The 14,272-nt window shown below is 41.4% G+C and overlaps 1 protein-coding gene across 4 annotated transcripts in view; it reads left to right on the top strand.

The window, feature by feature from the left end:
* wdfy3 (WD repeat and FYVE domain containing 3) overlaps positions 1-14,272 on the top strand; it is a 156,954-nt gene that overhangs the window by 37,788 nt on the left and 104,894 nt on the right. For all 4 annotated transcript variants that reach the window (XM_061906059.1, XM_061906061.1, XM_061906060.1 and 1 more), the window contains exons 8-10: positions 3-169; positions 11,640-12,119; positions 13,713-13,823. In XM_061906059.1, the coding sequence (XP_061762043.1) occupies positions 3-169; positions 11,640-12,119; positions 13,713-13,823 (758 nt within the window). The remainder of the gene's footprint in view (positions 1-2; positions 170-11,639; positions 12,120-13,712; positions 13,824-14,272) is intronic.

Here is a 14,272-nt window from a genome sequence, read left to right as displayed (position 1 = left end):
AGGCTAGAGCAGACCAAGGAGGATGAATCCAGGGACGCGCTGAAGGACCTGGTCAACCTGGTCACATGTCTGACTACCTACGGTGTGACGGAGCTCAAACCGGCCGGGCTGACAACTGGCGCCCCCTTCTTGCTGCCCGGATTTGTTCTCCCGCAGCCTTCAGGCAAAGGTGACACTTTCACTTTCACTTTGCTCCAAAGTAACTGCACAGGAAGAGCTGATTCATGTAACGTGTCTACAAGGCTCAGTGATGCTTGGTTCGACATGTCAAGTCCTCTCCGGCTCATGGAGACCTACAAATGTTTCAGTTTCCCTCCTGGTCTCACACATCTATTGACTCTCCTAATGATCTCATCTCCCACTCCAATATTAACGCTGAATTAATCATCTTATTTTTTATAACTTATTCAATCATTCTTTCCAACACACACGCACAATATACACACACATGCAACTACAAAACCCGTTTCCATATGAGTTGGGAAATAGTGTTAGATGTAAATATAAACGGAATACAATGATTTGCAAATCATTTTCAACCCATATTCAGTTGATTATGCTACAAAGACAACATATTTGATGTTCAAACTGATAAACATTTTTTTTTGCAAATAATCATTAAATGTAAAAATTTATGCCAGCAACACGTGGCAAAGAAGTTGAGAAAGGTGGCAATAAATACTGATAAAGTTAAGGAATGCTCATCAAACACTTATTTGGAACATCCCACAGGTGTGCAGGCTAATTGGGAACAGGTGGGTGCCATTATTGGGTATAAATACAGCTTCCCAAAAAATGCTCAGTGTTTCACAAGAAAGGATGGGGCGAGGTACACCCCTTTGTCCACAACTGCGTGAGCAAATACTGTAGTTCCTTGAATTTCCGCCGGGCATATAGTATGCGCCTACCTTGAATTACTGCCAGGTCAAACTTGCTTTGCAAAATAATTAGCGCATGCTTAGTATTACCGCCGGGTCAAACTCGTGACGTCACGAGTGACACTTCCCCTGTCATGATTTTCAAAATCGAGGAGGCTGATTTCAATACCGGTAATTTGAAATCGCATAAAGGGAAGAAGATTAAGAGCTATTCAGTAGGATTTAAGGTCCAACCTATTGAATGCCGGTATGCTAAAAAGAACAGTAAGCAGCTATGTTTTATTAATATAGCTGTGGAGAGGTAAAGCCGATGGTCCGACAGACAGGCAGGGCACGCTGGAGCCCGGCCAAAAATGGCGGCGAAGAGGCGGCGTCAACAAGCGAGCGGAGAGGAGGAGCGGAAGAGCGACCTGAACTGAGGTTTTATTGAAAAATAAACAATGTCAAACTGCTCAAGCCATCCTTCCCTGATGGTCCTGGGAACCCGCAAGACGACGGCTTGAGACCGTCATAATACCGTAGCTGCGTGTGTCCAATATGAGTCATTAAATGACTCCCGCCTCCTGGTGGTAGAGTGCGCTAGTGATCCTTCTTGCGACTACTCGGCTGCAGAAGAAGTGACAATGAGTGACGTGAATTGTGCTGGGATGGATATGACGCGGCGGGTGCACGACAGACCTTTTAGGATGTAACACCTATGCTGGCTATTTAAACAACCGGGCTGAAATAAAGTATGTTCCAGTCCTAAATACCCAGTGTATTATTTGTACAATAACACTTCCTGGTGGCAGCGGTGGGATAAAGAGATCAGCCACGGAGCAGATCGGGAGGGGGAGTTGGCCGAGGGTAATTCTGTCGTCACCTCAGCACTTGAGGAGCCGAGCTAACTGATAGCAGCGGTCTGATAGCAGTTTTCTACAAACTACGTTTCTAAATGAGTTGGGAAATTGTGTTAGAGGTAAATATAAACGGAATACAATGATTTGCAAATCCTTTTCAACCCATATTTAGTTGAATGCACTACAAAGACAAGTTATTTGATGTTCAAACTCATAAACTTTTTTTTTTTTTGCAAATAATAATTAATTTGGAATTTCATGGCTGCAACACATGCCAAAGTAGTTGGGAAAGAGCATGTTCACCACCAGTGTGTTACATCGCATTTTCTTCTAACAACACTCATTAAACGTTTGGGAACTGAGGAAACTAATTGTTGAAGCTTTGAAAGTGGAATTCTTTACCATTCTTGCTTGATGTACAGCTTAAGTTGTTCAACAGTCCGGGGTCTCGTTGTCGTATTTTATGGTTCAAATAATGCGCCACACATTTTCGATGGGAGACATGTCTGGACTGCAGGCGGGCCAGGAAAGTACCCGCACTCTTTTACTACGAAGCCACGCTGTTGTAACATGTGGCTTGGCGTTGTTTTGCTGAAAAAAGCAGGGGCGTCCATGATAAGGTTGCTTGGATGACAACATATGTTGCTCCAAAACCGGTATGGACCATTCAGCATTAATGGTTTCTTCACAGATGTGTAAGTTACCCATGCCTTGGGCACTAATACACCCCCATACCATCACAGATGCTGGCTTTTGAACTTTGCGCCTATAATAATCCGAATGGTTATTTTCCTCTTTTTTCCGGAGGACACCACATCCATAGTTTCCAAATATAATTTGAAATGTGGACTCGTCAGACCACAGAACACTTTTAGACTCAGACAAACTTTAATGATCGACAAGGGAAATTGTTCAACACAGTAGCTCAGTTACAATGATGGAGAGTGTAAAGATGGAAATGACAATGCAAGTGTAAATAGACTAGATATAGCAATATAAAATATAACATATCTGCGAATCTACCGTATTTCCTTGAATAGCCGCCGGGGCGCTAATTAATTTAAAACCTTTTCTCACTCCTGCACTTATTCAAGGCATGTGGTAAAAATAAGCAAGCGCTAATAAATTTAAAACCTCTTCTCATGCCTGCGCTTACCAATGGTATGCAGTCAAAAATTGAGTGTTATTTTTTTTTTAAATGTATAAAAAAATTTCAGCACCGCGGCCCGGTGGTTGGGGACCACTGCTTTACAACATGTCATCGCGCCCACCTTTGCACCATGCTATCTGCGTGCCGGTAGGACGCATGCATATCGCTGTTTCTCATACAAGATTGCAATGCATACTTGGTCAACAGCCATACCGTTTACACTGATGGTTGTGATATAAACAACTTTAAAACTCTTACTAATATGCGCCACACTCTGTGAACCCTAACCAAACACATTTTTGGAGAACATTGGCTCTGTAACACATTATAAACGCAACATAAGAATTACCCAGAATTCCAATGCATCCATGACTCTTGGCTATATTATAAACGCGCCCCAACCCCGCCCACCTCAACCGACGCACGGAGGGGGATTTGGTGCTAGCGGGTGTATAATGTAGCCAAGAGTCATGGATGCATTGGAATTCTGGGTAATTCTTATGTTGCGTTTATAATGTGTTATAGAGCCAATGTTGTCCCGAAATGTGTTTGTTATTCTTGTTTGGTTAGGGTTCACAGAGTGTGGTGCATATTAGTAAGAGTGTTAAAATTGTTTTATATCACAACCATTAGTGTGATCTGTATGGCTGTAGAACAAGACCCCTGGTTTACACACAGTAAAAGCAAAAAAACTCTTCCGTCATTTTGAAAGTGACTGTAGGGGAAGCGTCACTCGTGACGTTACGAATTTGACCCGGCGGTAAAAGTAAGCAGGCGCTAAAAAATTTGGAGAGCGAGTTTTGCCTGGCAGTAATTCAAGGCAGGCGCATATTACATGCCCGGCGGCTATTCAAGGAAATACGTTATACAATACATACTTAATAATGTGTACAGCATGTTATATATACATATATATTATGTCTATAAGATATATACAATAAAAAACAATTACCATGTACAATATTACAGTATATGTGGCAGCCCAAGCATAAAAAATAGAGAGTAGATCCAGCAGAAAATAGAATATAGACATTAGAAACAAAGAGAAATAGCTGACATAGAGGGTGTCAGGTAATGGACGGATATCATCTATTGCTGTATGGGGAGTGATTGTACAGCTGGATGGAGTGCGGAATGAAGGAGTTCTTGAATCGCACAGTGCGGGAAGGAAGCTGAAGGAGCCTTTTGGAGTATGAACTCCGCTGTCCCTCAATTGTCTGGTGGTGGAGTGGGTGGGCAGGATTGTCCATGATGGCCAGCAGTTTGTCCAGTCTCCTACTGTCCCTCACTGACACAAACGCCTCCAACTGCGAGCCATTTGTTTGGCCGGCTTTCCGGATCAGTTTATCAATCCGGTTTGAGTCCCTTTTGCTGGTGCTGCTCCCCCAACAAACCACTGCGAAGTGCAGGGCACTGGCCACAACAGACTGATTGAAGATCTCCAACAGCTTGCTGCACACATTAAAGGACCAAAGCTTCCTCAGGTAAAATAGTCTGCTCATGCCCTTCTTGTAAACAGCATTGCAGTTGTCCTTCCAGTCCAGTCTGCTGTTCAAGTGAACTCCCAGGTACTTATACTGCCCCTCTACTTCCACCTCCCGGCCCTGGATCTTGATGAGCTCCACTGGGGTCATACTCTTCCTGAAGTCGATGACCAGCTCCTCGGTCTTGTCCACATTAAGGACCAGATGGTTCGCCTGAGACCACTCCACAAAGTCAGCAATCAGTGTCCTATACTCCAATTCCTTTCCCTCTCTGACACACCCGACCACAGCAGAGTCGTCAGAGTATTTCTGCAGGTGGCAGAGCCTGAAACTGTACTGGAAGTCTGAGCTGTATAGGGTGAACAGGAAAGGAGACAGGACAGTCCCCTGTGGAGCACCCACACCACTGACCACAGTATTCGACAGGGAGCTCCCCAGTCGCACAAACTGGAGCCTGTCAGACAAGTTATCAGTGATCCAGGAGACAATGGATGAACTGATACCCATCCTGAGCAACTTGTCACTCATCAGAATTGGCTGAAGGGTGTTAAAGGCACTGGAAAATCAAAGAACATGATCCTCACAGTGCTCTTCCCACCATCCAGGTGAGATTGAGCACGGTGCAGCAGGTAGATAACAGCATCATCCACTCCTACATGGGGCTGATATGCAAACTGTAGGGGATCCAGGGAAAGAGCCACCAGGGGTCTCAGCTGATCCAGTACAAGTCTCTCGAGGACCTTCATGACCTGGGACGTCAGGGCAACAGGTCTGAAGTTGTTCAAGCCCGATGGGATGGGCTTCTTGGGTACCGGCACTATGCAGGATGTTTTCCATAGCACTGGTATCCGTTCCAGCTTCAGACTCAGGTTGAAGAATAAATGCAGGATCTCAGTCAGCTGAGCAACACAGGTCTTCAGGCCCCAGGGCTTGACTCGGTCAGGGCCTGCTGACTTGACTGGATTGACTCTCTCCAGCTGTCGTTTCACATGTCCAGGTGTCAGACACACCGGGCTGGCTTTCTCAGGGGGGCGGGGTGGGGCAGCGGTGGCAGGTATCAGAGAAGGAGTTTGTGTAGAGATGTTCAGGGGAGGTGTGAGGACAGGAGTAGTGGGGGTGGGCCAGTAAGGGGTGCATTGCTATATATATTGAAAAACAAATACCCCTCGTTGGCTCTGTCTACACCCCCATCCAGCAGTTTGGCTTTGTTGTTGAAGCCTGTGATGGCTTTCATGCCTTTCATCACATCACCACTTTGCATCAGTCCATCTTAAAATGAACTCGAAGCCGGCAGCGTTTCTGGGTGTTTTTGATGAATGGCTTTCACTTTGCATAGTAGAGTTTTAACTTGCACTTGAAGATGTAGCGACCGACTGTAGTTACTGACAGTGGTTTTATGAAGTGTTCCTGAGCTCATGTGGTGATATCCTTTACACACTGATGTCGGTTTTTGATGCAGTACCGCCTAAGGGATCAAAGGTCCGTAATATCAATGCTTACGTGCAGTGATTTCTCCAGATTCTCTGAACCGTTTGATGATTTTACGGACCGTAGATGGTAAAATCCCGAAATTCCTTGCAATAGCTCGTTGAGAAATGTTCTAAAACAGTTCGAAAATTTGCTTACAAATTGGTAACCCTCGCCCCATCCTTGTTTGTGAATTACTTAGCATTTTATGGAAGCCGCTTTTATACCAAATCATGGCAACCACCTGTTCCCAATTAGCCTGCACACTTGTCGGATGTTCCAAATAAGTGTTTGATGAGCATTCCTCAACTTTATCAGTATTTATTGCCACCTTTCCCAACTTCTTTGTCACATGTTGCTGGCATCAAATTCTAAAGTTAATGATTATTTACAACAACAAAAAATGTTTATCAGTTTGAACATCAAATATGTTGTCTTCGTAGCATATTCAACTGTATATGGGTTGAAAAGGATTTACAAATCATTGTATTCCGTTTATATTTACATCCAACACAATTTCCCAACTCATATGGAAACGGGGTTTGTAAACTGGACTTTCAATCGAAGCAGGAGGTAATAAAGGAAGATCTCCGTCGAGACAGAGAGACTTTTAAAACTGAAGAAAGATAAGGAAGAAGTTATCGATGCTTTTGATCAGAAGGAGCTGGCACGGATTTAATTTATAAGTAAAGGTAAGACCATAATAACGTTTTTTTTTTATTAAATGTGATTTTCATGATGGTATCCTTACATCACACTCAAATTTTTACTGCATGCCTTTGTTAAAGTGTCAGAGTGAGAAGAGGTTTTAAAATAATTAGCGCATGCTTACTTTTACCGCATGCCTTTGGTAAGCGCAGGAGTGAGGAGAGGTTTTAAATTAATTAGCGCCCAGGCGGCAATTCAAGGAAATACAGTGGTCAAACAGTTTAAGAACAAAGTTTCTCAAAGTGCAATTGCAAAAAATTCATGTATTTTAACATCTATGGTCCGTAATATCATCAAAAGGTTCAGAGAATCTGGAGAAATCACTCCACGTAAGCGGATTGGCCGGAAACCAACAAAATTCAAAAAACGCCATCAATATCTAAAGGATGTCACCAAATGGGCTCAGGAACACTTCAGAAAACCACTCTCACTAAATACAGTTGGTTGCTACATCTGTCAGTGCAAGTTAAAGCTCTACTATTCAAAGCGAAAGCCATTTATCAACAACATCCAGAAACGCCGCCGGCTTCTCTGGGCCCGAGATCATCTAACATGGACTGATGCAAAGTGGAAAAGTGTTCTGTGGTGTGACGAGTCCACAGTTCAAATTGTTTTTGGAAATATTCGACATCGTGTCATCCGGACCAAAAGGGAAGCGAACCATCCAGACTGTTATTGACGCAAAGTTCAAAAGCCAGCATCTGTGATGGTATGGGGTTGCATTAGTGCCCAAGACATGGGTAACTTACACATCTGTGAAGGCACCATTAATGCTGAAAGGTACATACAGGTTTTGGATCAACATTTTTCATGGACGGCCCTGCTTATTTCAGCAAGACAATGCCAAGCCACATTCAGCACGTGTTACAACAGCGTGGCTTCGTAAAAAAAGACTGCGGGTACTTTCCTGGCCCGCCTGCAGTCAAGACCTGTCTCCCGTCGAAAATGTGTGGCGCATTATGAAGCGTAAAATACGACAGCAGAGACCCCGGACTGTTGAAAAACTGAGGCTCAACATAAAACAAGAATGGGAAAGAATTCCACTTTCAAAGCTTCAACAATTAGTTTCCTCAGTTCCCAAACAGTTATTGAGTGTTGTTAAAAGAAAAGGTGATGTAACGCAGTGGTGAACATGCCCTTTCCCAATTACTTTGGCACGTGTTGCAGCCATGAAATATTAAGTTAATTATTATTTGAAAAAAAAAAAATTATGAGTTTGAACATCAAATATTTTGTCTTTGTAGTGCATTCAATTGAATATGGGTTGAAAAGGATTTGCAAATCATTGTATTCCGTTTATATTTACATCTCACATAATTTCCCAACTCATATGGAAACGGGGTTTGTAATAATTGTAATGATAATAATAATAACAAAAACTTGATCGTGTTTTGGTGTAGATTGTGATTGTGTCAATGATTGGACAGTCACACAATAATAATAAATGATAATAAATAAATGATAAATGGGTTGTACTTGTATAGCGCTTTTCTACCTTTAAGGTACTCAAAGCACTTTGACACTACTTCCACATTTACCCATTCACACACACATTCACACACTGATGGAGGGAGCTGCCATGCAAGGCGCTAACCAGCACCCATCAGGAGCAAGGGTGAAGTGTCTTGCTCAGGACACAAAGGACGTGACGAGGTTGGTACAAGGTGGGGATTGAACCAGGGACCTTCGGGTTGCGCACGGCCACTCTTCCACTGCGCCACGCCGTCCCCATAATAAAAATAATACAAATAAAAATAACCAGATTGTGTTTTGGTGTAGAATGTGATTGTGTAAATTATTGACACAGTGCTCACATAGATACATTCAAACTAAATTCCATTCATCCGTCCATACATTTTCTACCGCTTGTCCATTTCGGGGCCACGGGGGTGCTGGAGCCTATCTCAGCTGCATTCGGGCGGAAGGCTCTGTACACCCTGGACAAGTCGCCACCTCATCGCAGGGCCAACACAGATAGACAGACAATATTCTCACTCACATTCACACACTAGGGCCAATTTAGTGTTGCCAATCAACCTATCCCCAGGTGCATGTCTTTGGAAGTGGGAGGAGCCAATCCCTTTTCACACAGAAAGATCCTGAGCACAGGGTCGAACCTAGGACCTTTGTATTGTGAGGCAGACGCACTAGCCCCTCTTTCACCGTGTTGCCTCAAACTAAATTGACAAGAAATAATAATAATAATAATAATTATGTTTCTTAATTAAACTGCTCATTAAATTGAAGTGCAAATAAAAATACAGTTTCACTTAAGTCATCATTTTTGCGCATAAGAAATTATTTTGACTTCATCTCCAGACTTCTTCTTTTATTTTCTATATATTGTCATTACTGCCACAAGTGGTGGAAAAGTGTATTACAATACGGACCACAGCTCAGAATGTAGCATGCTAGCATGTCTCACCGTAGGACGTTCTTGCTTACAGGACAACATCCAGAACCTTCTGGGTGCTGTAGAACAGTGTTCCCCAACCTTTTTGTATCCGCGGACCGGTCAATGCTTAATAATTTGTCCTGCGGCCCGGGGGATCCTTTTTTTTTTTTTTTCTTTGTCATGAAAAAGGGACGTTTTTGTCATGAAAAAGGGAGGTTTTTGTGGTTGGTGCACTAATTGTAAGTGTATATTGTGTTTTTTATGTAGATTTAATAAAAATAAAAATAAATAATTTTTTATTTTTTTTAAATAAAAATGAATGAAAAATTCTTGGTTGGGGACCACTGCTGTAGAACACCTTCTTAAATATAGTTTTTGCTTACAGGACACATGAAACCTAACATCTAGACCTTCTGGGTGCTCCGGTGGTTGGGGACCACTGCTGTACAACACCTTCTTAAATCTAGTTTTTGCTTACAGGACACATGAAACCTAACATCTAGACCTTCTGGGTGCTGCAGAACACCTTTTTGAATCCAGTTTTTGCCTACAGGACACATGACAACGAACTTGTAGACCTTCTGGGTGCTGCAGAACACCTTCTTAAATCCAGTTTTTGCTCACAGGGCACATGATATCTAACATCTCGACCCTCTGGGTGCTGCAAAACACCTTAAATCCAGTTTTTGCTCACAGGGCACATGATATCTAACATCTCGACCTTCTGGGTGCTGCAGAACACCTTGAATCCAGTTTTTGCCTACAGGACACGTGATACCCAACATGTAGACATTCTGGGTGCTGCAGAACACCTTCTTAAATCCAGTTTTTGCCTAAAGGACACATTATACTTAACATGTAGACCTTCTGGGTGCTGCAGAACACCTTCTTAAATGCAGTTTTTGCTCACAGTGCACACAATATCTAACATCTGGACCTTCTGGGTGCTGCAGAACACCTTAAATCCAGTTTTTGCCTAAAGGACACATTATACCTAACATGTGGACCTTCTGGGTGCTGCATAACACCTTTTTGAATCCAGTTTTTGCTTACAGGACACATGATACCTAACATCTAGACCTTCTGGGTGCTGCAGAACACCTTAAATCCAGTTTTTGCCTACAGGACACATGATACCTAACACGTAGACCTTCTGGGTGCTGCAGAACACCTTCTTAAATCCAGTTTTTGCCTACAAGACACATTATACCTAACATGTAGACCTTCTTGGTGCTGCAGAACACCTTGAATCCAGTTTTTGCTTACAGGACACATGATACCTAACATCTAGACCTTCTGGGTGCTGCAGAACCCCTTGAATCCAGTTTTTGCTTACAGGACACATGATACCTAACATCTAGACCTTCTGGGTGCTGCAGAACACCTTCTTAAATGCAGTTTTTGCTCCAAGTGCACACAATATCTAACATCTAGACCAGGTGTCACCAACTTTTTGGAAACCAAGAGCTACTTCTTGGGTACTGATTAATTAATGCAAAGGGCTACCAGTTTGATACACACTTAAATAAATTGCCAGAAATAGCCAATTTGCTCAATTTACCTTTAATAAATAAAGCTATATATATATTTAAAAATGGGTATTTCTGTCTGTCATTCTGTCGTACATTGTTTTTCCTTTTACGGAAGGTTTTTTGTAGAGAATAAATGATGATAAAAACACTTAATTGAACGGTTTAAAAGAAAAGAAAACAGGAAAAAAGACAATTACATTTTGAAACATAGTTTATCTTCAATTTGGACTCTTTAAAATTCAAAATTCAACCGAAAAAAAGAAGACAAAAACTAGCTAATTCAAATTTTTTATTAAAACATTTTTTTATGGAACATCATTAGTCATTTTAAATAGGTGAAAATCCAATCTGCATTTTGTTAGAATATATAACAAATTGGGCCAAGCTATATTTCTAACAAAGACAAATCATTATTTTTTCTAGATTTTCCAGAACAGAAATTTTAAAAGAAATTCAAAAGACTTTGAAATAAGTTTTAAATTTGATTCTAAAGATTTTGTAGATTTGCCAGAATATTTTTATTTTTATTTTAATCATAATAATTATGAAGAAATATTTCACAAATATTCTTCGTCGAAAAAACAGAAGTTAAAATGAAGAATTAAATTAAAATGTATTTATTATTCTTTACAATAAAAAAAATAAATTTACTAGAACATTGATTTAAATTGTCATGAAAGAGGAGGAAGGATATTAGGTATATGTGTTTAAAAATCCTAAAATAATTTTTAAGGTTGTATTTTTTCTCTAAAATTGTCTTTCTGAAAGTTTTAAGAAGCAAAGTAAAAAGATAAATGAATTTATTTAAACAAGTGAAGACCAAGTCTTTAAAATATTTTCTTGGATTGTCAAATTCTATTTGAGTTTTGTCTCTCTTAGAATTAAAAATATCGAGCAAAGCAAGACCAGCTTGCTAGTAAATAAATAAAATTTAAAAAATAGAGGCAGCTCACTGGTAAGTGCTGCTATTTGAGCTATTTTTAGAACAGGCCAGCGGGCGACTCATCTGGTCCTTACGGGCTACCTGGTGCCCGTGGGCACCGCGTTGGTGACCCCTGATGTAGACCTTCTGGGTGCTGCAGAACACCTTTTTAAATCTAGTTTTTCTCACAGGACACATGATGTCTGACATCTAGACCTTCAGGGTGCTGCAGAACACCTTCTTAAATCCAGTGTTTGCTCACAGGACACACGGTGCGCAACATCCAGGCCTTCTCGGTGCTGCAGAATGCCTTCCTGCAGGCAAAGAGCAGCCGCCTGGCCTGCATGCTGCTGGACGCCATCGGCAACATCTACGGCGCCGAGCCAGCCAACTACTTCATCCTGGAGTCGCAGCACACGCTGTCGCAGTTGGCCGAGCGCGTGGGCCGGGTCCCCGAGGCGCAGGCCAAGTACTTTGAGCTGCTGGAGCTGGTGGTGTTCAGCCTCAACTACGTGCCGTGCAAGGAGCTGTTCAGCGTCAGCATGCTGCTCAAGTCCAGCACCTCGCACACCTGCAGCATCACGGCCGTGCGCACGCTGCTCAAGCTGGCGCGCCACGACCTGGTCTTCAGCGACGTGCTGCGGGAGGTGGGCCTGCTGGAGGTGCTGGTCAACCTGCTGCACAAGTACGCTGCCTTACTCAAGGACCCGGCATCGCAGCACCAGGCGCATGACAACGAGCAGGGTGAGTCCAACCTCAAAAACTCTTTCCTCGCTTTGATCCAGTCTTCTATATTACCCATGGACCGATACCCAAATTTGAAGCAGTAAAAGTGACATATTGGTGTCACAATTGAGAAGAATACTATTACTGGACTTTGTTTGGATGCAAGAAGCATATTTATTTAATAAACAAATCAATCAATAGTGTAGGGATTTCCTTTGCACAGTATCAATCCTTAAAAAAATATAAAAATAAATGTGTGTGTATATATATATATATATATATATATATATATATATATATACATACACACACATAAATGTATATATATATATCTATGTATATATATTTACATATAATATATATTTTGTATGTATATATATTTATGTAAATATATATGTTTATATATATGTAGGTGTGGGAAAAATCACAAGACTACTTCATCTCTACAGAACTGTTTCATGAGGGGTTCCCTCAATCATCTCCTGATGATTGAGGGAACCCCTCATGAAACAGTTCTGTAGAGATGAAGTAGTCTTGTGATTTTTCCCACACCTACATATTGCGCTCTACCACTGTATCGAGCACTATTCTCTGGATAATCCAATCAAGAAATATGTTTATATATATATATATATATATATATATATATATATATATATATATATATATATATATATATATATATATATATATATTCAATAAAATAACCCACTCAGTGGCATAGTGGTTAGATTGTCCACCCTGAGATCGGTAGGTTGTGAGTTCAATCCCCGGCTGAGTCATACCAAAGACAATAAAAAACAGGACCCACTACCTCCCTTAAGGGTGATCAAATGCAAATAATAGTTTCGCCGCACCTACAATCATTGGTACTTAACTTTATAACTGACGTAAATATGTTGTGGTAAAATAAACAAAATTGATAATGAATATTTTTTCAAATAAAGAGTCAATAAAAATTAAAGTGTAAATAAAAATACAGTTTCACCATTTTAGTCATAATTTTTGCGCTTACGAAACTTCTTTATAACTTTATCTCCAGACTTTTTCTGTTTGTCTGATATTGTCACTACTGCCACATGTGGTGGAAAAGTGTATTACACCTGAGAAACACTTATTTTTTGGTCTTGGCCAACAGCGGTTAAGAAACCTTGTTGCCATGTTTATTATGTTGAGACTTTTCAGATTTGACATACCTGCAACACACCTGCACACTTTCTCCTTACTCACCTGTGCGCAGTTGGCGTAACCAAGCAGACGGTGCTGGGGGGCGGGACAATGCCGCAGGTGCGACTGACCAGTTTTAAACGTGTCTGACCGACTCTTCTTTGATGATGGTTACATTTATAATAATAAATGTTAAATATTACTATTCATTAGCAATATATATATTTTAAAAAGAAGATACTAATAAAAATAGGGTGATGCGATGTATGTAAAAATGGCAAATATCATCCCGGCCGATACTGGGTCGATCCCCAATTGTTTGAAAGTTTGTATAAATTGTGTGTGTGTGTGTGTGTGTGTGTGTGTGTGTGTGTGTGTGTGTGTGTGTGTGTGTGTGTGTGTGTGTGTGTGTGTGTGTGTGTGTGTGTGTGCGCGCGCGCGCAGCTGAGAGTGCAAACAACAGTGTGGTGGAGGAACAGAAGCAGCTGGCCTGGCTGGTCATGGAGACTCTGATGGTGCTCCTGCAAGGCTCACACACCATGAACACCAACGCAGGTAACACACACACACACAGGGATATCTGCACAACACATTGTCTGTGTGTGTCAGTTACAAACATGACATGTGCACTAGAGCCACACACACAGTAGCTCCTTCCATATTTGGGGATGTCTTTCCTCTGCTTGAAATCATAAATAATTCAGATTTTTTTGTGGTTACTTAAATAAGAACTGCTTTGATGGCGCTATCTGCAGGGAAGAAGTGTGCTGCAGCGCTATAGCATAGGTGGTGCCAGTCAACATTTCTTAACAAGACCGACTCAGGCTGCACAAGAACATGATTCACACCTGAACTGTGATTCTCATCATTCATCCCCATTCTAAAGAAATGCATTTTGTAAAATAAAATAAAATAATACATCTACTTTTTAATATGATTACATTTTTTCATGCCATTTCCATACAAGCAGAATAATAGGGGTCGCCTATCTCAGCTACAATTGG

This window comes from Nerophis ophidion, linkage group LG07, assembly GCF_033978795.1.
Source record: "Nerophis ophidion isolate RoL-2023_Sa linkage group LG07, RoL_Noph_v1.0, whole genome shotgun sequence".
Taxonomy (NCBI): domain Eukaryota; kingdom Metazoa; phylum Chordata; class Actinopteri; order Syngnathiformes; family Syngnathidae; genus Nerophis; species Nerophis ophidion.
This window is presented reverse-complemented; position numbering and strand designations above follow the sequence as displayed.